This window comes from Uranotaenia lowii, chromosome 3, assembly GCF_029784155.1.
Source record: "Uranotaenia lowii strain MFRU-FL chromosome 3, ASM2978415v1, whole genome shotgun sequence".
In the NCBI taxonomy this organism is placed as follows: domain Eukaryota; kingdom Metazoa; phylum Arthropoda; class Insecta; order Diptera; family Culicidae; genus Uranotaenia; species Uranotaenia lowii.
The window spans coordinates 255,197,050-255,219,124 of NC_073693.1; the positions used below are offsets into that span (position 1 = coordinate 255,197,050).

The following is a 22,075-nucleotide window of genomic DNA, read 5'->3' on the forward strand; positions in this document are numbered from 1 at the left end:
TTCTCACTAACGGCCATAAATTGTGCTCATTTAAATAAGTTGTGCCTCTGGTTGGTTGGTTGGCAAAGAAAAATCTTTTCATTAGCCATTGCTTTCGAGGAGAGGAAAGTTTCTTTTTCTCTTACTTGTGATCTTGAAAAGAAGAAGGACGTTCAAAGGGATCGTTTTTCTCTTTTGTTCACAAAATTTCTTTAAACTTGTTCAATTACCGATTAAAAAGGGAGATAAGGCGAAAAATTGGCCAAAAAATTTGAAGTTTTAAGGGTTTACCAATATTTGACGGGTCAATGTTGAAAAAAGAGGTGCTAGAAATCCTTTTAAAACAATCAAACTAAACAGAGAGCTTATCGAAACGGGAATGCGATTCGCTTTATACGTTCGTTCTATCGATAAAAAGCAAAAGCCAATGGGGAGGTTCAAACGGAGGCACTCGATAAAAAAGAACCAGCTTCCAAACAATACCGTTTTGATGAGATAGCTTCTCATATGGGAGAAGCTTTTAGGAAAATAGCAAACCAACAACAGTCAGTCGGGAATTGGCGAGCCGAACAAAAAAAAACACAACAAGCGAGCAGAATACACAGCTAGATCAACATCCACTGGGAAATGATAACAGCAGGAACGCTACTCTACGGCTAAGAGAAAGAGTGACAGAAGTCAATTTCGTCCCATTGTGTGTTTGAAGCGCTCCAGAAACTGTTTGCTTGCAATGTTCCTGCCTGGCTGGGTGAGGAAGTCGAATCGTGTGTGTGCTCGGGAGAATTTTCAATTACCGAATTGAGGCGGGGAACGAAGTGGAGCTGAAGCCGGTGGTCCCTCTTCTCTATCGGTTTTCGATTGTCCGAAATGGCGGCGAGCTTTCAATTACATTTAATCCAAAATGGATGCCACTCGAAAGGAAAGGGTTAATCAACGAGATTGCAATCTATCTGGATGGGAATTAGAAGTGCTACCCTGCTACTAGCTGCTGCTCTTCGGAAGCTGGATGGGTCAATTCTGGGTTCGCTCGTTGTAAAATTTAATTATGTCGGCTGACGACGATAGAGATTGGTTCTGCGAAGTCGGTGTTTTTCATTCGTTCGTTCGTTCATTTTTTTCTCACTCGCTATAAATTGGAAACTGCGTGACTATTGCCCGGAGCAATGTTGTGAACAAGCTCTAATTAGTTGTTTGTACGCACACCGCGCGAAGAACTTATCGCTTCTAGAAGCTCATTTGAAGGGAGCCCCGAAGATCGTTTCTCTCTTCTTTTTTTCTCTTTCTTGTTGTTGGTACCTACTCTAAAAGCTATAAACAACGCAGGTTCTCGATAATTAGCGTCCAGGCAAAGAGACGAAGATCCAAACTATCACCTCTTCGAGCTAGTTGTTGGAAACGATCCCAAATAGCAATAAATCTGAGAGAAGAACAACATCATATGAAGTCATAAAACGAGCTTTAGTACCAGTCAGGCAGCACTGGAACGGATGCAGGAAAAAAAGAATAATAGCCGCTAACTGCTGCTTCTCTGACTAGTAAAAACGGATTCGAGGGGCAGGTGCCAAGAGCTACTAAACTACCGGTTGAACCCCCAACCTTCTCCAGAAACACCCTCCAATATTAGTCCAAACTTGAACTATTTACATTCAATTCCAGTATTTGCGCGCTCAATCAAACTGAAAAACCCCCCGTCATCCCAAAATCGAGTGACCGGGCTCCAGAGGACCTCCCTTAATTAAGTTATTAACGAACTGTTTGCTTTTAATTACTACACATCTAAACCGCGAGCCGTTTCGTTTCGTTTTCTTTTTTTTATATCTTTTACTCACACCCTAACGATCGTTTACCGCAGACCCGTTTTCATTCAGTGAATGGGTGATGATTTCAACGAAAATTACCCACAGCATCCAAAGTGGCTCTTCGATGAATCCAGTAAAATAAAGCAAACTATCCCTCCTACATTACTTACTAACTTGTGTTTTTTTTCTTCTTCTTTCATCTTTGCAGATCCTGGATACCAGCTACCATAACAGCCCCTCGTTTCAGACCTCGCTGATGATTGTGCTGTGCTCGGTGCTGTTGCTGCTGGTCATCTTCATCTCCTCGCTGCTGGTGTGGAAGTAAGTACCTCAATCCCATTTTTTTTTTTTGGTTATTGATAAAAAAGTGTCTGCATATTCCAAAAAGTTCTGCAATCGATTGCATCTATTTGGCTGTCATTTGAAGTATCCTGAGGACTTAGAGCCACCGAAAACATTTTTTCGTAGTTGAGTTGAAGGCCAAATTCTTAAACAGTTTGGCCGAGGAACAAAAAAAACTCTAATTAAGGTTAATTTTCAAAATTAAAAGACTAAATATGAGAACTGACAAGGTTGTAAATTTTTTCAACGGTGTTAGACTCTAAGAGTTTAAATTTTCTTGAAATACCCTCACTGACGTCATGTGCCGAAGTGACGTATATGCCAGTTTTACTCTTAGCCAATAAGAGAAATTTTCTCATTTTCCTCATTTTCCAAATATTCGGGACACTTCTCTTTTCAAAAACGCATTTTTCTCGTTTAATTTTGAATATATTTTTTAAATTTTTTAAAAGTTTAAAGACTTTCAAAAGCCTTGAAAAACTTAGAATTTAAAGTTTTCTTGAAATTCTGGCGGCTTTTTAAAGTGTTTGACTTTAAAAATTGATAACAAATAATAAAAATTCCAAAGATTGTAAAAAATTTCAAGACCTTTAAGACACTCAAGTCTCTAATGATTCTTAACACTTTTTAGTTTTTTAGATCCTTATGACTCAAAAGGCTTAAGAAACACTATAATCTTTTTATACTTCAATAAGGTTCAAACGATTCTTAAGAATTTTCAGAACTTTTAATTCTATTAATTTTTTCTTTTTTTTTTGAAGAATTTTAAGACTTATTACCTAGGAGACCTTCTCCATCAAGACTCTTATCGATTTTATCGATTTTTGACAAAATTTTTAACCATGAATCGGTATTAACCGAATACTGATTTTTGGCCAAACATACCGATTTCATACCGATTTTTGAAAAATTCGTTCAGTCAAAAAAGTAATTTCCAAAATATTTCTTAAACTATCGTTTTTTAAATAATTTCTTTAAATTTCGAACCAATGAAATTCTAGTGCCTAATGAGCCAGCAAATGCCTTAGTGTAGTCGATAGCATCTTTGTCTTCTATGCCAACTGTCTTGAGATCGAATCTTGATTATTGAATTACAAGGTAGATTGAAGATTAAAGTAGTTTAAGACGTTTATAAATCATATTTTGAAATTGTATGTGTAAAACTTAGGACCAAGATGAGTGCGTGCTCATGATAATCAGCACAAATCATTTGATAAAACCATAAATCAAATCGTTTGGCAGTTCTCATCCGACAAATTATTTGAATTTAGGACGCCAATATCTTTCAAATCAGTTATTAAAACAGAGGCACCAGAAATGCTGTTTTCCTGTTTAGTATTCAGTACAAAGAATTATGAAGCATAAAAAAAAATAATGCTAACTGTGTTTAGAATGAGTAACAAAATAAAGTCGATGTAGACTGTCTCTTTAACAGAAAATATGATGTTTCAAATCGTAAACTAGCAAAATAACACTTTTTTCAATATTCTTTAAAAAAAATTAGTTTTAAAGGCTTCGAAAAACAAAAAAAGTTGGTATTCATACTAATTTTCGAAGTTTTCATACCTTTAGAAATGATGATGAAGCTTATTTACTTGAACACCCACAAATTAACAGATTTTGTCGAAATACTAGGGAATGGATTGTGGAGGCAAGGAGAATCAAGGAAATTTCTCAGCTTGATACATCGAACAAAATTTACTGGAACTTCATCAATGGAAAATCGATAAAACCTTCGCCCATGGATCGTTTCCCGGATATGAAATGGAAAGAAATATGGATAAATTCCAACTCCAAATTGATATCCAGCACCGATCGATCGAGTATGTTTGTGCTCTTCAACGATCTTATTCCAAATAAAGGAAAATTAAGAGCTTACAACATTGGGAACCTACAAGATAGCAATTGCTCAGAATGCTCACAGGAAGACAGCAACGAAAACAGAATAAAAAAATGCACCACTTCGAAAGAATTATGGAATTGGCTAGAAAATGTTCTAAGAACAAATTTAAAGTTGACCATTGATAAACCTGAAGATTTGTTAAGTGTGAGGTTAAATAGTAACGATAAATCCTTGAAAACAGGCGTATGGTTGGTTATTCGTACAATTAGTTTTATAATCAGAAGATACCCTAACAGTAGCATGTTTGAGTTGAGGAAAGAGATTATAGAATGGAGATGGAAGAATAAGGAGCAAGTTTTAAAAGAATTAGGAAATTGGTTATTTTTAATCTTTTAAACGTATTTGTAATTTGTAGTGTGAACTGGTAATCTCTTAGTTTTAATAAAAATGTTTTAAACCTTAAAAAAAAAAAAAAAAAAAAAATCTTGAGACTCTTAGGAGCCATAGGATTTTTAACACACTGCGGGACAATTACGAGATATCTAGCTTTATTCGCTTGACGCGAGTGCGCTTCAGTCTGTTTATCACAGACTCAAATGTGATATATTTCATAGAGAAACTTCATTCTTCATAGTTGTGGACAACATTTCGACCAACTCAAATTGGTCCAGTCGTTTCTGAGATAGAAAATATCAAATGTTTTCGTGGTTCTTTTTGTGTTAAGACTCAAAATCTTCTTAATATTCTCAGAAAACTCTCTAGACTTAAAAATCGCATAAAAGGCTCTAAAGTAAGGTTGCCAGATTTCTCGGTATGATCCGGATTTCCCTGGATATTTTATACAAATATGGGAACAATTCGGCCCGCCCCGCTTGCCATGGTTTTATTGCAAAAACCTGGATTTTAACCGAATTTATTCAGTTTATTTGGTAATTCAAATAAAAAAAAACAAATTATGTTGACAATTTTTTTTATTAATGCCTCCAAAACGAAATTTTTTTGGTGAATTCCATTAAAATAATCATTAAAAGTTTTTTGAAAGCCGCAAATACGATTAAAAGTATGTCAATAAGTTTGATGAAAAAAATTTTTTTTTCTTGATTTTTTTTTTTTTTTTTTTGAGTGATTCTGGGTTTTGATTGAATTTGCCCGCATTTTTGTTCGTCAATTTTGAAATCATATTCACGGGTTTTGCAAGCATTTATTCACATAATTCAAACAAATTTTTAAGCACAAAGTCAAACTGTAGTATGAAATAAAACGCAAAGAGTAAAGAGAGTAAAAAGAGTAAGGAGTAGGGGAGAGTGAGGTATCGTGGGCCATGGGGAAACGTGGGCCACTTTTAATATCTCAGATGTATGTTGAGATAAAAATCTCAAATCAACTGTCATCGTCGTCGCTTTTCGTGAGCGTATATTCCTATATGTTGTTGACTGAAATACGCATCATATGCTTCTTTTATTAATCAAGCTTAAAAAAGTTGGAAAAATTTACTTACATAATTAAAAAAACACCCACTAACTTCATCGATGGGAAACCTAAAGTGCATAACAAAAATATGCTCATACGCTTATGATCTTAGTTTTGTCATGATCTTTCACGTGGAAAAGGAATTTTTGATGAAACATCAATAAGTCACACAAACGCAACCAATTTGCAAATCATAGCTTGTGGGGAATCGTGGGCCACACATCTTGAATCACCCATATTTTTATGTTTTTATACACATTCAGAACTTAAAATACGTTTTACCTATCTGCAAAGTTTTCTTATGCCAAATGAAGAGTTATGAAAAATATTTAGTCCATATTAAATAAGAAATTTGCCAAAACGATTGCAAGCCAGGTTTTGGAATTTATGCGATCATACACAGCTCTCTTTTTGATTTCATCATCTGAAAATGCTTTAAAATAACGAAATGAATTAGAAAATCACAGTTTTGGGTCAACTCATAAACTTTGCATGTTATTTGGTCAATTTGAATTTGGCGGCCCACGATTCCCCACCATTTTTCAAAATCAAAAAAATATTGCTTTTTTTTAAACAGTCGGAATTTGGTGAAAATAACTTATTAAATTTTTTAAAAAATACCTTAAGATACCTTGAAAATGTAGAAAACGATACCATTTTTTATTTTCATTTTATCTTTTATAATAAAGAAGTTATGGAACAACGAAAAAAAGTGGCCCATGATTCCCCACTCTCCCATATAAAGAAAAGAAAAGAAAGTTATGAGAGTAATGAAAGTAATGAGGGCAAAGAGAGCAAAGTTACGCTTTGCTCTCTTTGCAAAAAGAGGGTTAAAAGAGTATAGGTAGAGAAAAAAGTACTGATAGTGAAGAGAGAAAAGAGAGTAAAAATAGTAAAAAGACTAAAAAGAGTAAAAAGAGAAAAGAGAGTAAAGAGGGTATAGAGAGTAAAGAGAGTAAAGAGAGTAAAGGGAGTAAAGAGAGTAAAAAGAGTAAGGAGTGTTAAAAGAGTAAAGTGATTAAAGAGAGTAAAGAGAGTAAAGAAAGTAAAGGGAGTAGAAAGAGTAAAGAGAGTAAAGAAAGTAAAGAGAATAAAGAGAGTAAAGAGAGTAAAGAGAGTAAAGAGAGTAAAGAGAGTAAAAACAGTAAAGAGAGTAAAGAGAGTAAGGAGAGAAAATAGAGTAAATAGAGCAAAGAGAGTAAAGAGAATAAAGAGAGTGAAGAGAGTTTAGAGAGTAGGAAGAGTAACGAGAGCAAACAGAGTAAAGAGGGTCAAGAGAGTAAAAAGAGTAAAAAGTGAAGAGTAAATAGAGTAAAGATAGTAAAGAAAGCAAAGAGAAAAAAGAGAGTAAAGAGAGTAAAGAGAGTATAGAGTAAGAAAAGTAAAGAGAGTAAAGAGAGTAAGGATAGAAAAGAGAGTAAAGAGAGTTAAGAGAGTAAAGAGAGTAAAGAGAGTTTAGAGAGTAAGGAGAGTAAAGGGAGCAAACAGAGTAAAGAGAATAAACAGAGCCAAGAGAGTTAAAAGAGTAAAAAGAGTAAAAAGTGAAGAGAGGAAAAAGAGTGAAGAGAGTAAAAAGAGTGAAGAGAGTTAAGAGAGTAAAGAGAGTTTAGAGAATGAAGAGATTAACGAAAGTAAAGAGAGTAAAGAGAGTAATGAGGGTTAAGATAGTGAAGAGAGTAAAGATAGTAGAGAGAGTAAAGGGAGTTAAATGAATACAGAGAGTAAAGAGAGTAAGGAGAGTAAAAATAGAAAAGTGTAAAAAAAAAGAAGGTGGAGAAAGTAAAGATAATGAAGAGAGTAAATAGAGTAAAGAGAGTAAAGAGAGTATACAGAGCAAAGAGAGTAAAGCGAATAAAGAGAGTAAAGAGAGTAAAGAGAGTTAAGAGAGCTTAGAGAGGTGAGAGAGGTAAGAGAGAAAGAGAGTAAAAAGAGTAAAGAGAGTAATGAGAGTAAAGAGAGAATAGAGATCAAAAAGTGTGAAGAGAGTTAAGAGAATAAAGAGAGTAAAGAGAGTAAAATAAGTAAAGAGATTAAAAAGAGAAAATAGAGTAAAGTGAGTTAACAGTGTAAATAAAGTTAAGTGAGGAATGAGTGTAAAGAGAGTGAAAAGAGTAAAAGGATTGCAAAAGTAAAGAGAGTAAAGAGACTAACAAAAGTAAAGAGTGTGACGAGAGTAAAATGAGTAAAAAAAGTAAAGAAGTAAAGAGGTTAAGGAGAGTAAAGAGTAAGGAGAGTTAAGAGAGCAAGGAGAGTAAAGAGAGTAAAGAGAGTCATGGGAGTTAAGAGAGTAAAGAGAATAAAGAGAGTTAAGAGAGTAAAGAGAGCAAAGACAGTAATGAGAGTAAAAAGAGTAAAGAGAGTAAATAGAGCAAAGAGAGTAAAGCGAATAAAAAGAGTTAAGAGAGTTAAGAGAGGTAAGAGAGTAAAGATAATAAAGAAAATAAAGAGAGAGTTAAGAGAGTAAAGAAAGTAAAAACAGTAAAGAGAGTAGTGGAGGTAAAGAGAGTAAAGAGAGTAAACAGAGTAAAGCGAGTCAAGAGATTAAAAAGTGTAAAGAAAATGAAGAGAGTAAATGAATAGAAAAAGTGAAAAGATTTAATAGATTTAAATAAGAATAAAGAGATTAAAATAAGTAAAAAGGGGAAAAATAATTAGAGTATCAAGATAGTTAAGGGTGTAAAGAGAGTCAAGAGAGTAAAGAGTGTAAAAAGAGTAAAACGAGTAAATATTGTAAAGTGTGTGAGGAGAATAGAGAAAGTGAAGAGAATGGATAGAGTAAAGAAAGAGAATTTTGAAAGTTAGAAGAGTAAACAGAAAAAAAAGTTAGCAAAGGAATGAACAGATTTTTTTATCATTTTCTATAGATTACTTTAAGCATATTTGCTAAAACTCAAATAGAGAACTCACAAATTTCAAAATAAAGTCTTGAATACCTTAAAGTGTACACACTTAATCATTTCTCCTGTGGTCGGGAGGATTTCATCCTGTATTTTCAATAGCTGAAATTACAGGACGATTTCAGGACAGAAATTCACTACAGGAAAACAACTGTCAAATTGTCCTGTAGGCTTGCAACGGCTTTCTCCTGTGATTTGCAGGGAAATTCTTGGGACTATCCTGTAGGCTCAGAACTATTTTCTTTCTATGTTTACATTGAATTGAATAATGCAAAAAAATCCAAAAATATTTACTATTTTGAATCACTATAGAACATTCATTAATCTTAATGAGAAGTAGTTAAGTTAATAAAATAACGACGTCGCTGCTGATTTTAGCATTTCATGATGTTGGACGGCATTTTAGCTGAAAACAAACAACAAAAATGTCAATGTTTATATTTCATTTAATTTAGAATAAAATTACCAGGTTCTGCACTACCAAGGGTACATTGACACGAAATAAGCTATACAATTAGGGTCCTTTGAGACTCCGTCGGTTGATCCTTCAAAAACAATGTTCCATGCACACGACTTGCAGCCACACGCACTTCTTTAGCTTAACGACTGCTACTGAGAAAGGTAAAATTATACGGAACGTCATGCGTAAGATAGAAAAGGATGAACTATAAAAAACGCGACAGAAAACTTTTGACAGCTGGAGTTTTCCCGTCATACATGACAATATTCAGAGTGCCTGTGCATTCGTGAATATTATGTCCCGGATATCAGGAGAAATCAAGTGTCCCAAGATTCGGGAGGGTTCCCATACGAACTTCCAATAAATTCATCCATTCCCCTGTGGTTCAGAGAGTCAATATCCTGAGGGGAAAATTTGCAATCTAAGTGTGTAGGCATTCGATCATTTTTTTTTCTCCCGCATCAGGGTCTGGAAATGCTGTACAATTTTTTTCAGTAACTGGAAATAACCGGGCATTTTATTTCTAATTTTCCAATTAAAAAATGATATTTGGGAAAATCTGAGCAAAACCTATTAATTATTCGTAAAAAAAGATGAGAAAAAATAAAAAAAAAAACACATGGAATTTCAATTTTTAAATCTATCACACGAGCAGCGTTCAATATTCAAAGCTGCAAAAGAATATTTAAAGTATGTCACGTTAAAAATTACCTTAAGAAAAATCGTTCTGGATCCAAAACTTGAAAGTTGTCATATCTCAATATGAGTTTTTTTTGCCTAGTGTTGCAAATAATGTGAATAAATCTGGGCAATATTTGGATTGTTTTGCAAAAGAAAATCCGGATCGAACTAAACTTGTCTCGCGTTCTTAACAGAATATCTGAACAAAACTCATTAAAAGGAACCCGAATTTGTTTTTTTGTACAGATCAGACTATGTATCCAATTGTCATATTAAGTTGAAAATTGATCTTCTTTGCCATTGGAGGTTTCGAAGGATGCAAATTCATTAAAGCTAGGATGTTTAAACTGCTCTTAAAACTGAAAGATGATGAAGGGGTAAAAACCATCCTGTGAAGAACCAAAAAGTGTTTTTTTTTCCTCAACATAATCGATAAACTGTTACAATCAATAATAAACAATTAAAAAAACGCTTCACAAAAGAACATCTCTCACTTGTTTTTGCTCTGATTTTATCATTTTCAAGGTTTCATAGCGTTATTTTGGATGATTAAATTTGTGACAAAATTTTTAATTCGTTTAAAAAAAAATTTGAACTTTTACTGCCTGTCATATAAGAGTATTTTAATTGATAAAATTTTTCCAATTTTTGTTGTTTTAAAGAGTTAATTTGATTTCATTACGAACACATTAGATGTGGAATTTGCAGCACGAAATTAATCGACCATTAATTGTGGCCCCAATTAGGCATTCGCACAGGCAACTAATCGTAACCAAGCAATTTAATCTTTTTCGAAAATTAATTCAAATATGAAACCGATATCGCTCAATTGTTGGGAATGGGAAGAGAGTAGGAAAATCCTTCTCATCGGGTCGGCTCCCTGGAAAACCACCGCAAAATCCGATACTGGACCCGGACCCTGACCCGAACTACCGTCCGGCTTTCGTATCAATCCCACTCAATTATCGGGGGCTTCAGGAACGCAAGTGTCAATTAAATTTCATTAAACCACCATAATTCCACAACTCTCTGGTTAGCAGGATAAAGTAAACCTCCAACCGGAGGAGGTCCTTTTAGGAAAAGTTTTCCGGTAAATTAATGGAAATGAATAGTCCTACTCACGGACTTTAAAAGTTAGGCTTCAAAATTAGTACCAATCAAGATTTCAAGCAAAATAAAATCATGTTATAAAGTTCTATGTTTGATTTTTTGTAAAATTTGATTGGTTGTTATTTCCTTTTAAACCAATAAAAAAATTCTTAACAGTCAATGGAAAAGTTGTGCTAATTAGTCTCAACCCCGTCTAATTATGGAACTTTTCTATAGGAGTGAGCTTGACGCAAAACCGATCGGACTACCTCGAAGCGCAGTCTTCCTCTTTTAGAAGCTGCTGCTGTGTAAATTCCATTAGCGCCCTCAGAACGGCTAACCGTGGAACAACTTTTAAATCACGACTTTGTCCCATCTTTAGCACGGAAAACGGAAAAATCGGCCAAAACGGAACAGAACGGGAAAGGGGGGATGATCGTCGTAAGTTGACGGAAACCAGAGGAAAGGGCAACAAATCAAATTTGCGCAAACCAAACTTGCGACGTGATGGATCCCTGGCCGGGCAATCAATTTACGCCACGGTACTATCTCTCCTGTTTCCAATCCCATCCCAGTCCCGAATCATCCCCCCTTTCCAGAATTGCGCCAAAAAAGTTAACAAATCGGTGGGACACAGGTTAGATTCCGAGTACAATTCCAGAGGAGGATCAAGAACAGGGGGAAAGAAGTCAACACGGTGAATGAAACTCGTTGGTGGCCCTCTGTGTTTGACCATCCAGATCCAGCCAGCCATTCACGTGGGTGGTCCCGGGGCAGTCCCAGTCCCGCGATTCAGGGAATACTAGAATTGGAGAGACAAACCGCAAAAATCTATTCATGAACTTTGTTTATTTCGCTTTTTCGTCCGCGGCCAGCGACGGTTTCACAATGGATTGACCCGATGTATTTTTTCCCTCCTAAATTTGTTTACATTTTGTTAGTTGATCACTGAATTGGTTGCAAACTATCAATAGATATTCGAATCTATATGATGAAAAAAAATCATCGAAAAATCCCAATCTTTTCCCACCATGCCGAAAACGTCACGAATTAAAGACCATCAATCGCAACGTGATCTTGGCTCGATAAAATTGACGGGGAAAAAAGTTGGGAGAAAGCGCGCTCTCGAAATTCAAAGGCAACCCGGGAAATATCCCGGCTGATGTCTCTCTAGCTTGAGCCAAGAATGACGTGGAGCGACTCGCGGTTACCGTGGAATGAAATTGACACCTAATGCTGGTTTAATTGAAGCTTTGAATATCTGAAAGAAAATTACTGGGATTGGCGGTGGGATGGGTTCGAAGGAGGGATGCTGCCAGCTGATGTAAGTTGATGATGACTCCGACCAATTTAATCCCAGCTCGAACCTGTGACAAAAAGATTGAAGAGGAGGAAAGGGATAAGACGATGCGGGGGCGTGAGGTTATATGAACTTTCATCAAACGAAGAGGAAACCACACTCGAAGGTCGCAGGTGCTGCTGTCATCGGATAGGTTTGTTGGTTTAAAGATTTTGGTTTGCCGTCTTCAGTCTTCAGACTCGGAAAAGGGAGGTATGAGTTACACAGGCCTCCCAATTTTTCTTCAGATGATCAGAAATCTTTGCGGGCGAGATTTGATCTGAAAGGGAAATGGGAGAAATGCTAACCCGATTCGAGATTTTTCTAACAGAGACATGTTTCGATTGAAGTGATTGGCACCTGCTCTCTGGGTAAACAGTTAGTTTCATATTTATTTTGCTTTTGTAAACATTAATTATATCTATTTTTCCCTTTACTGTTTCCAAAAGGTTTGAATACTTCATGACAATTTTAAATTTGAATTTAAAATCTGAATTTTGAAATTAAATTTGAACACGTAATCTGAAATTCGAAAACTAATATCTGAAATCTGAATTATAAAATCTGAAATCTGAAATCTGAAATCTGAAATCTGAAATCTGAAATCTGAAATCTGAAATCTGAAATCTGAAATCTGAAATCTGAAATCTGAAATCTGAAATCTGAAATCTGAAATCTGAAATCTGAAATCTGAAATCTGAAATCTGAAATCTGAAATCTGAAATCTGAAATCTGAAATCTGAAATCTGAAATCTGAAATCTGAAATCTGAAATCTGAAATCTGAAATCTGAAATCTGAAATCTGAAATCTGAAATCTGAAATCTGAAATCTGAAATCTTAAATCTGAAATCTGAAATCTGAAATCTGAAATCTGAAATCTGAAATCTGAAATCTGAAATCTGAAATCTGAAATCTGAAATCTGAAATCTGAAATCTGAAATCTGAAATCTGAAATCTGAAATCTGAAATCTGAAATCTGAAATCTGAAATCTGAAATCTGAAATCTGAAATCTGAAATCTGAAATCTGAAATCTGAAATCTGAAATCTGAAATTTGAAATCTGAAATCTGAAATCTGAAATCTGAAATCTGAAATCTGAAATCTGAAATCTGAAATCTGAAATCTGAAATCAGAAATCAGAAATCAAAAATCAGAAATCTTAAATCTGAAATCGGAAATCTGAAATCTGAAATCTGAAAACAGAAATCTGAAATTTGAAAACTGAAATCTTAAATCTGAAGTCTGAAATCTGGAATCAAAAATATGAAATCTGAAAAATGACAAAAATGACAAAAATGAAAAAAATAGCAAAAATGACAAAAATGACAAAAATGACAAAAATGACAAAAATGACAAAAATGACAAAAATGACAAAAATGACAAAAATGACAAAAATGACAAAAATGACAAAAATGACAAAAATGACAAAAATGACAAAAATGACAAAAATGACAAAAATGACAAAAATGACAAAAATGACAAAAATGACAAAAATGACAAAAATGACAAAAATGACAAAAATGACAAAAACCCGAGTAGCATGTTCTCCTCGTATGCCAGAGTAAAGCAGTACTTGCCCGGACTGTGTCTTGTGTTCTCCAGTGTTAGGCCAACGGACTTCGCTCAGTCCCAATATCTCTAGCTTGAGGCGGCTAGCTTCTCTAGCAAGTTGAGCCAGCTTTCCTGGCTGGGCAAGGGTCAAAACATTCCAAGTTCCAATTCTAGTCCTTGTTTTCATGCTAAAAGTCGTTGCCAAAGTTCCAATTCGGTTATTTCTTCTCTCAGTTTCTGTAACAATAAAAGATTTCAGGAGCAGTAGGTTGTTAGCCTAAAGTCCCTATCCCGCGATGGGGCTGCCATCTTGGACTTAGCTGGCGGGAGCCGCATTTCATAAATTCAGCCGCTTGCTGCAAGACAGACGCTGTTTGAGCCGCCCCTGACCTGGAGAACAGACGCTCGGTTGTTGTTGCACGCCGCCCTTGACCTGGGGAACAGACGCGTGCGGCCACCTTCTCAGTCTGCATGCGACCAAAGCATCCACCGGGGTTGGGTACCCGATCTCCGCTTAGGTTACTCGCACCCCAGCCGGCACCGCGGGGAGGTAGAGATAGGAGTTGTGAATGACAATAATGACAAAAATGACAAAAATGACAAAATGTGTCATTTTTGTAATTTTTTTTTCATTTTTGTCATTTTTGTCATTTTTGTCATTTTTGTCATTTTTGTCATTTTTGTCATTTTTGTCATTTTTGTCATTTTTGTCATTTTTGTCATTTTTGTCATTTTTGTCATTTTTGTCATTTTTGTCATTTTTGTCATTTTTGTCATTTTTGTCATTTTTGTCATTTTTGTCATTTTTGTCATTTTTGTCATTTTTGTCATTTTTGTCATTTTTGTCATTTTTGTCATTTTTGTCATTTTTTGTCATTTTTGTCATTTTTGTCATTTTTGTCATTTTTGTCATTTTTGTCATTTTTGTCATTTTTGTCAGTTATGTCATTTGTGTCATTTTTGTCATTTTTGTCATTTTTGTCATTTTTGTCATTTTTGTCATTTTTGTCATTTTTGTCATTTTTGTCATTTTTGTCATTTTTGTCATTTTTGTCATTTTTGTCATTTTTGTCATTTTTGTCATTTTTGTCATTTTTGTCATTTTTGTCATTTTTGTCATTTTTGTCATTTTTGTCATTTTTGTCATTTTTGTCATTTTTGTCATTTTTGTCATTTTTGTCATTTTTGTCATTTTTGTCATTTTTGTCATTTTTGTCATTTTTGTCATTTTTGTCATTTTTGTCATTTTTGTCATTTTTGTCATTTTTGTCATTTTTGTCATTTTTGTCATTTTTGTCATTTTTGTCATTTTTGTCATTTTTGTCATTTTTGTCATTTTTGTCATTTTTGTCATTTTTGTCATTTTTGTCATTTTTGTCATTTTTGTCATTTTTGTCTTTTTTGTCATTTTTGTCATTTTTGTCATTTTTATCATTTTTGTCATTTTTGTCATTTTTGTCATTTTTGTCATTTTTGTCATTTTTGTCATTTTTGTCATTTTTGTCATTTTTGTCATTTTTGTCATTTTTGTCATTTTTGTCATTTTTGTCATTTTTGTCATTTTTGTCATTTTTGTCATTTTTGTCATTTTTGTCATTTTTGTCATTTTTGTCATTTTTGTCATTTTTGTCATTTTTGTCATTTTTGTCATTTTTGTCATTTTTGTCATTTTTGTCATTTTTGTCATTTTTGTCATTTTTGTCATTTTTGTCATTTTTGTCATTTTTGTCATTTTTGTCATTTTTGTCATTTTTGTCATTTTTGTCATTTTTGTCTTTTTTTGTCTTTTCTGTCATTTTTGTCATTTTTGTCTTTTTTTGTCTTTTCTGTCATTTTTGTCATTTTTGCCTTTTTTTTCATTTTTGTCATTTTTCTCAATTTTTTATTTTAATTAAATTTTTTTTCAATTTTTGTCATTTTTGGACATTTTTAAATATTTTTATGGCGTTGGCTTCAACAGTTGTTTTTTCTTTTATGCTGTAAATCAAAAGATCTCTAATAATTGGAAGAGAAATGCTATCGAAGTTCCATTAAAAAGTATTTTCTCTCAAATCGAAAAAAATGTGTGTTTAGCTGTTAAATTCTGTCAGTTAAGAAAGGCAGTTTAAAAAACATCAACAAATTGCTAAGCCTATCAACACGTTGCTAGCATTCAGAAACAGGCAATTAGTCAAAAAGAAGAGCAATTCGTTTTTCTGCAACTACACCAAATTGGCAAACCCGGTGAGAACTTGATGCCAAAAAAAAAAAAAAAACAAGCGAAAACGCTTGAAACAAACCCTGAGGGGCGTGGTCCAAAACGATGTCAGCTGTCAGACGACCGACATGACGGGAATGCACCTCAAAAGACATGAGCATGGGAGGATCGGAGTCCCAAAATTAGATCCCAAACCTCGTTAAAACGTAGGTACCAGTAAAAACTAGCGGAGAAATAATGGCAAGAAAACGAGAAATACGACAAATGAAAAAAAAAGAAAGAAAAGCAACTGCATCAGTTGAGCGAAATGTTGCTGCCTTGTCGTCGTGTCGGGGAGCTGTCTAATTGAAAGCAAAATTAAAATAAGCACAAAACAAACCGAAACTCAGCTCGACTCGGCTAAATAGAATGGCAGCAGCAGCAAGACAGTTTATTTAAAAGTTTACAAGTGCAAATACGCACCCCAGAAAGTAGTTTGGTGCAGCCGAAATGCGCGACTTCCCTCCTTAAACAGCTTTTAACTGTCTTTTTTTTTCCTCTGACAAATTTAAATACAACAGCAGCCAAGAGACACGCCCATTTTGTCGGCTTTTTGCCGGGAAAATGCTGATGCCTGCATGTTTGTGCGTCAACATACGCTTCAAGATTGAAAAATGTTTGCCTCGAAGTTTCGGTTTATTTTGAAATGGTTTAACGCTGAGTACCGGTACCTTTTTCCCTTTGGGGAAAAACGAAAGAAAACTGTCGTTTGAGGGTTCAAATTTCACTTCAACGCTAACTTGAGATATGCGATTTATAATGTTGAGACATGAGAAATTAATTGTGTCACGTGAAGAGGTCTTCTAATTTCATAGAAGTTCCGTTTAACGTTTCGATGGTGTAATGAAAAATTGTGAGGAATTTCACATAAAGTACAACTTAAAAATCTTGAACTCATTTTAAATTTTAAGCAGATTATTGATCGATTTTTCTTCAAAATCCGCGACACCAGAAGTGAAAGCGAAGCTCCATTGCCTTTATTGACAGTTTCAGTGTCGCCCCGGTACCGGATAAGCCGTTTTCCAATTAAGCTTGATTTCAAATTAAATTTCGCTTGGCAGAACTCCATTTCCCAGCTAACAGCTAAAAGCTAGGCAGACAGCCGTTGTTGTTTTAATAAGCTCTCACTAATGAAAAGCTTTCATCTCAGTTATCTCCCCCGTACCCCATCCGGTGTTCTTGCAACTAAAAAACCCACCCACCCAGACAACAACAACATTCCCACCCCCGCTTAGCATGAATTGAAACCGGCCGGATCTGAAGGATTTGCACCGAGGATAAACCTGCTCCTTCGCGTACCGAACTGTCTCTCTAGACGTTTCTCATTGTATTTTTCCCGGTTTTCGGCCAACTTCGAGACAGGACGAAGGACGAAAGACTAACGGAAGCCGTCTGGACCGGCTACGGTATTCTCAGTCTCACTTCAGCAGGCATGTGGCCACCAGCTGCCCCCGCTTTAAAACATTTTTGTTTTCACCGGTAGAACACAGTGAACGACAGTAATGAGAAGCATAAAAGCCGGCATTAGCCTTCCAGGGAAGATGGCGACGGGAAGGCGCCGGACCGGAAGTCGCGTTTCAACCACCCACATCCCCATTGCGACGACACCTTTCGAGGGTTCCGTGTCCAATGAAATTAACGAAGCGCGGGCTGATGTGAAAGTGAAACTATACCATTACAGCGGGATGTAAATTATTCGCGACACTTTAAGTCAATTTTTATTAAGGAACCTTTATCTGTGGAACAAGTTAATCATATTTTTATTCGGAAGATTAAAATTGCAAAAAAAAAATATGAGGAAGAAAACGATATATTGGAAAACTCACAACTATTCAAAATCATGATTTGAACCCGTAAACGCTTTTTGTTGACTGTTATATTAGACTGAGTCGATTTGGGGTAATTTTTGAATTTTTCAAACGCTGGGGTCTGAAAAGCTTCGTTTTGGTTCGATTTTTTGCAGAATTTTCAGGTAACAATTATATGTTTGTATGGGAAAATTGAAGATTTTGTACTGAAAAATCAACATCATTTTTGTTTCTATCGTGGAACTAAGCCTGCTTATGATTTTTGTGCCAATTTATAAATTCTCAAAAGTATATTTTCCGCTGAACAACTTTGTCGAAGACCTTAACTTTGTATCTTATTAGGCAAAAATGTTAAACAGGGGTTTGTCTTTTGGCATTGATAAACAATAAATTTAATTGACATCACTGCAGGGTGCCTAACGAGTGCATGAGTGCTTTCCATGCAATCATTGCCTCATAAGATACAAAGCTAAGGTCTTCGACAAAGTTGTTCAGCGGAAAATTTTCTTTGGAGAATTTATAAATTAGCACACACACCATAAGCAAGCTCGGTTCCATAGAAGAAACAAAAATTATGTTGATTTTTCAGTACAAAATATTCAATTTTCTCAAACAAATCTAAAATTTTAAATTTACTCATGTTAATGCTACTTAAAAATTCTGCAAAAAATCATGAATGAGTTTTGAACCAACACGAAGCTTTAAAGACTCCAGGGTTTGAGAAATTCAAAAATGTCCCCAAATTGACTCAGTCTTCTGTTATATCTTTTTCGATCTATTTTATCATGATTATGTATAATATAAGGTTGCCAGAATTTTTCAGCACATATCCGGGCTGGACAAACCAGGAAATCTATTATATAAAATTCTCTTGTAACGGTGTTTGTAGTACTTCTCCTCCGAAATGACCCAACCGATTCAAATGAAATTATTTTTAGAATATTCTGTAGGCATGCGAATCGGTTTATATCGAATAAAAACAACAAAAAGTCGCATCAATTGTCCGTAATCATAAAATTTGTAATAAATTGAATCAAATTAAAGTCATGGCCTTCAATTTTTTCGACATTTTCTTTCTTTTGGGCGCCGGGCGGTTTGTTTTTCGTCTCCATGGTCGAGACGTCGCGAGCCAACGTCGCAAGAGGATAGTAACCATTGCATAGCATACTGATTGTGATTGGAAATATTTGAGCGCGCATTTTTCAACCAAGCATAATTTCAATGCATGTGGTGGCCATATGAAGCCTAGATGTGTTTTTTTTTTCTTCTTGATTTCTAGATCATTTGTACAGCACAGAGTAATAAATGACGCCTAGATGTGACCTAGATTGATATTTTCAAATCGATCAAATTAAAACCATTTAAACTATTTGAAAAAATTAAACTTTAATTCGTGTTATTTTAAGAAGGAATTGTTGTCTGAAAAATATGAATTTAGTATTAATGCATGTGAAATACGGACCCCGTTCGTTTTTAGCAACATTCGATTTTGGCAACATTCGAATGGTTTTTAGAAGCGACATTACCTTTTAGTTTCCTCTATAACAAGACCAATAAAATTTAGACAAACACCAAACATACGTTTTTACGTTCAGAAATGGTGATAGAATACAACAACAAAAACAAAAGTATTTTTAGAAAGTTATAAATTATTCAAAAATTACAAAAAGTTGAAAAATAAAAAAAAATTAAAATCAAATACAATAAAAAGACTAAAAATGACAAAGTCATCTGAAAAATGATGAAGTACGACAAAAACAGCAAAAATGACAAAAAAACAAAGAAATGCATCAAAAACATGAGAAAAAAAAACTATAAAAATTCTAAAAATGGTCGGAAATTGCCTTAAAATAATGTAAATGATAATAAAAATAGTTATTTACGGACATTTGAAAAAAAGAAAAGTGGAAAGATTTGGTTTATAATCCAAAACGCATAGAAACATGTTTCAAACATGCACAAATGTGCTTTACTGAAGGTGTATCAAGCGCCTTTAAATTTGCAGAACAACCACAAAATCCGTTGAAAATTAACAGACACATGAACTGTACAAGAGCCTGTCCTTTAAAATGGATTATACAGGATTGATGTTTATGAAAAGAAGTGCAAACGTTCAACATTGACAAAAATGTATACATAATTTCTCAATTTATAAAAGATAGGGCCCAAATAAACAACCTGACTAAATAAACTTATCTTTTTTTAAATCGTTCACTGAAAATCTGTTTACAGGTTCCCTGTTTGTTTACACAGAATTCAAGTACGGACTTAACATTAACCTGTGTTTTTGTATAACATAATGTGTGTTGGCTACATAGAAGAGACTTTAGATCCGCTTTTTTGTTGATTTTTTTTTGTTATCAATATTCCAGAAGCATAATTGTTTTGGTAGCAGAAGCAGGATTTTTTTTATAAGTTTTTATTACGACCTGAAAGTGTTGAAAATAATATTAACTCCTGTCATTTCACACGGTGAAACAAGCGGCAACGCGTCTTTTACCATGAAATATTTATTAATTTTTCTCTAAAATATTCAAAATTATTAAATGTCTTTCTAAATGAAGGTCTTATGGTAAAACAATATTCAGTGAAATTTAAGTACCAACCATTATTTTATTCTGGAGAAAAACTGCAGATATATCAAAAGACAAACAGGAATAAGTATTAAATTCATTTTAAAGTCTTTTCTTTTTGAAAGAATATGAAAGATGAACTGTGATGATATCCATTTGCACTTGCCCCGATGTTTCTTTAATGAAAATAACAATTTATAATAATAAAAAAAAGACACTTAATCGTTTTCAAGGTTTCGAGGTAAATTTATACGAAAATTTCCAGAAAATAGAATGAATGAAATCATCGTAGCCTTAACAGATTAGTTCTTTTTGATATTCTTAAATGAAATCGCAGATCATCTTCAACACTGTTCAAGAAAATTTTAAATCAGACAACAATGGTTTAAATTGGCAGGTGTGTCTTTTAGGATAAAAAAGAAAATATAAATGCTGTAATTCGGTTGAATAACAACAAAATTGAACATATTTTTTTCTCATTTCAAAACCAATCGTTCAATTGATTTATTGGGTTAATGTTCAAAGGAATTAAATTTGCATTCTTTGCTCGAACAAATAAAAAAAAAGGGCGAACTTTTATTTTTGGGCATGATTTTGATGAAAATATGGATATTAATAACCACTGCTTCCAAGGGTTAGGATAGTGAACAAAAATCTGCTTGAAAATGGTTTTTAAAAATTTTTCTCAAATGTTTATTATTTCTTCAGTTCTTAAAAATATACTATCCAAAGCTAAATATTCGGGAGCTTAAAGTGCTGCGCTAGGCAGAATGTTGGGGAAATATTCCAAAAATTGTGCGATATTCAAAATTCTTCTTCCATAAAGTTTCATATGCAATAAATTCCAATAAATGAGAAACTTTTGATTTCGATTTCAACCTTAAAGTGAACTCGAGCAAAGCGGAGTAAATCAACTAAATGGTATACAATAAATGAAACATAGATATAATCAACATATGTTTATTTATGGAACAAGTTTCTAACAGTGGATTTTTTTTTTTGGAATGAGGCTTGCCAAGTTTGATGGTTACGTTGAGTGTTGAAAAAATCGAATTTGCAACGGGAAGCTGATATCTGATACCATTCGGCAATATTCAAAGCATCCGAATCAAAGAAATGTAAATGAAAAGTTTTCATGTAAAATGCATGTAAGATTGATTGGAGAAAATTTTTTGATAATTTATGAAAAGACCCGTAGAATTGAGTTGAAGTTCTTAGATTTGATTCCGAGATAATTAGGCAGAACAATTCGAGCAAATGGAAAATATGGATATGTAAAAAAAAATAAGACATGTTCAAGAAAGCGAGACGATTAACAACTCAAGATTTGATGCTTTTTTAAAGTCAAACAGCAAAGAAAAAATGGAAAATAGACGCCAAGTTTAACATGGTAAGACGAAGTTTACCGGGTCTGCTAGTCTGTATATATAAAAAGCAATTTCTGTATGTTTGTTTGTTTGTTTGTTTGTTTGTTTGTCCTCTATAGACTCAGCCGTCTTAAGAGCTAGAGGTCTGAAATTTGGCATGGATGTTCATTAGGACCAGGAAGGATGAAAAATGTTTTCAGATTTTCGGATGACCCCTTCTTAAGGGGGTCGTCCATACAAGACAAATAATGTTTTCGCGATATTGGCGTTATTTTTCGTCGGTTTGTGTTGAAAATTTGTACATGAGAGTTTTAAAAGACTATCAATCGATTTAAGGTGTCAAATTTTGTGGGAGGGGTCAGCCAAAGGGGTCGTCCATATTATATAATAGCTATTTTTGCGATATTGACATTATTATACATCGTATTCAGATGAAAATTTGTACACGATAGTTTTGAGGGACGTGCAATCGATTTGAGGTATCTTATTCAGTGTAAGGGTCCGGCAAAAGGGGTCGTCCATATCAACAATTGATTATTTTTGCAATATTGTCGTTATTATTCATCAGATTTTGATGAAATTTTGCACATGATTGTTTTTAAGGACCAGCAATCGATTCCAGGTATCAAATTTAGGAACA

The 22,075-nt window shown here is 34.1% G+C and overlaps 1 protein-coding gene across 1 annotated transcript in view; it reads left to right on the forward strand.

Annotated features, from left to right (window-relative positions):
- Positions 1-22,075, forward strand: part of LOC129755038 (uncharacterized protein DDB_G0283357) — a 175,719-nt gene that overhangs the window by 21,940 nt on the left and 131,704 nt on the right. Inside the window, exon 2 of the mRNA XM_055751337.1 lies at positions 1,987-2,099. Within this exon, the coding sequence (XP_055607312.1) occupies positions 1,987-2,099 (113 nt within the window). The remainder of the gene's footprint in view (positions 1-1,986; positions 2,100-22,075) is intronic.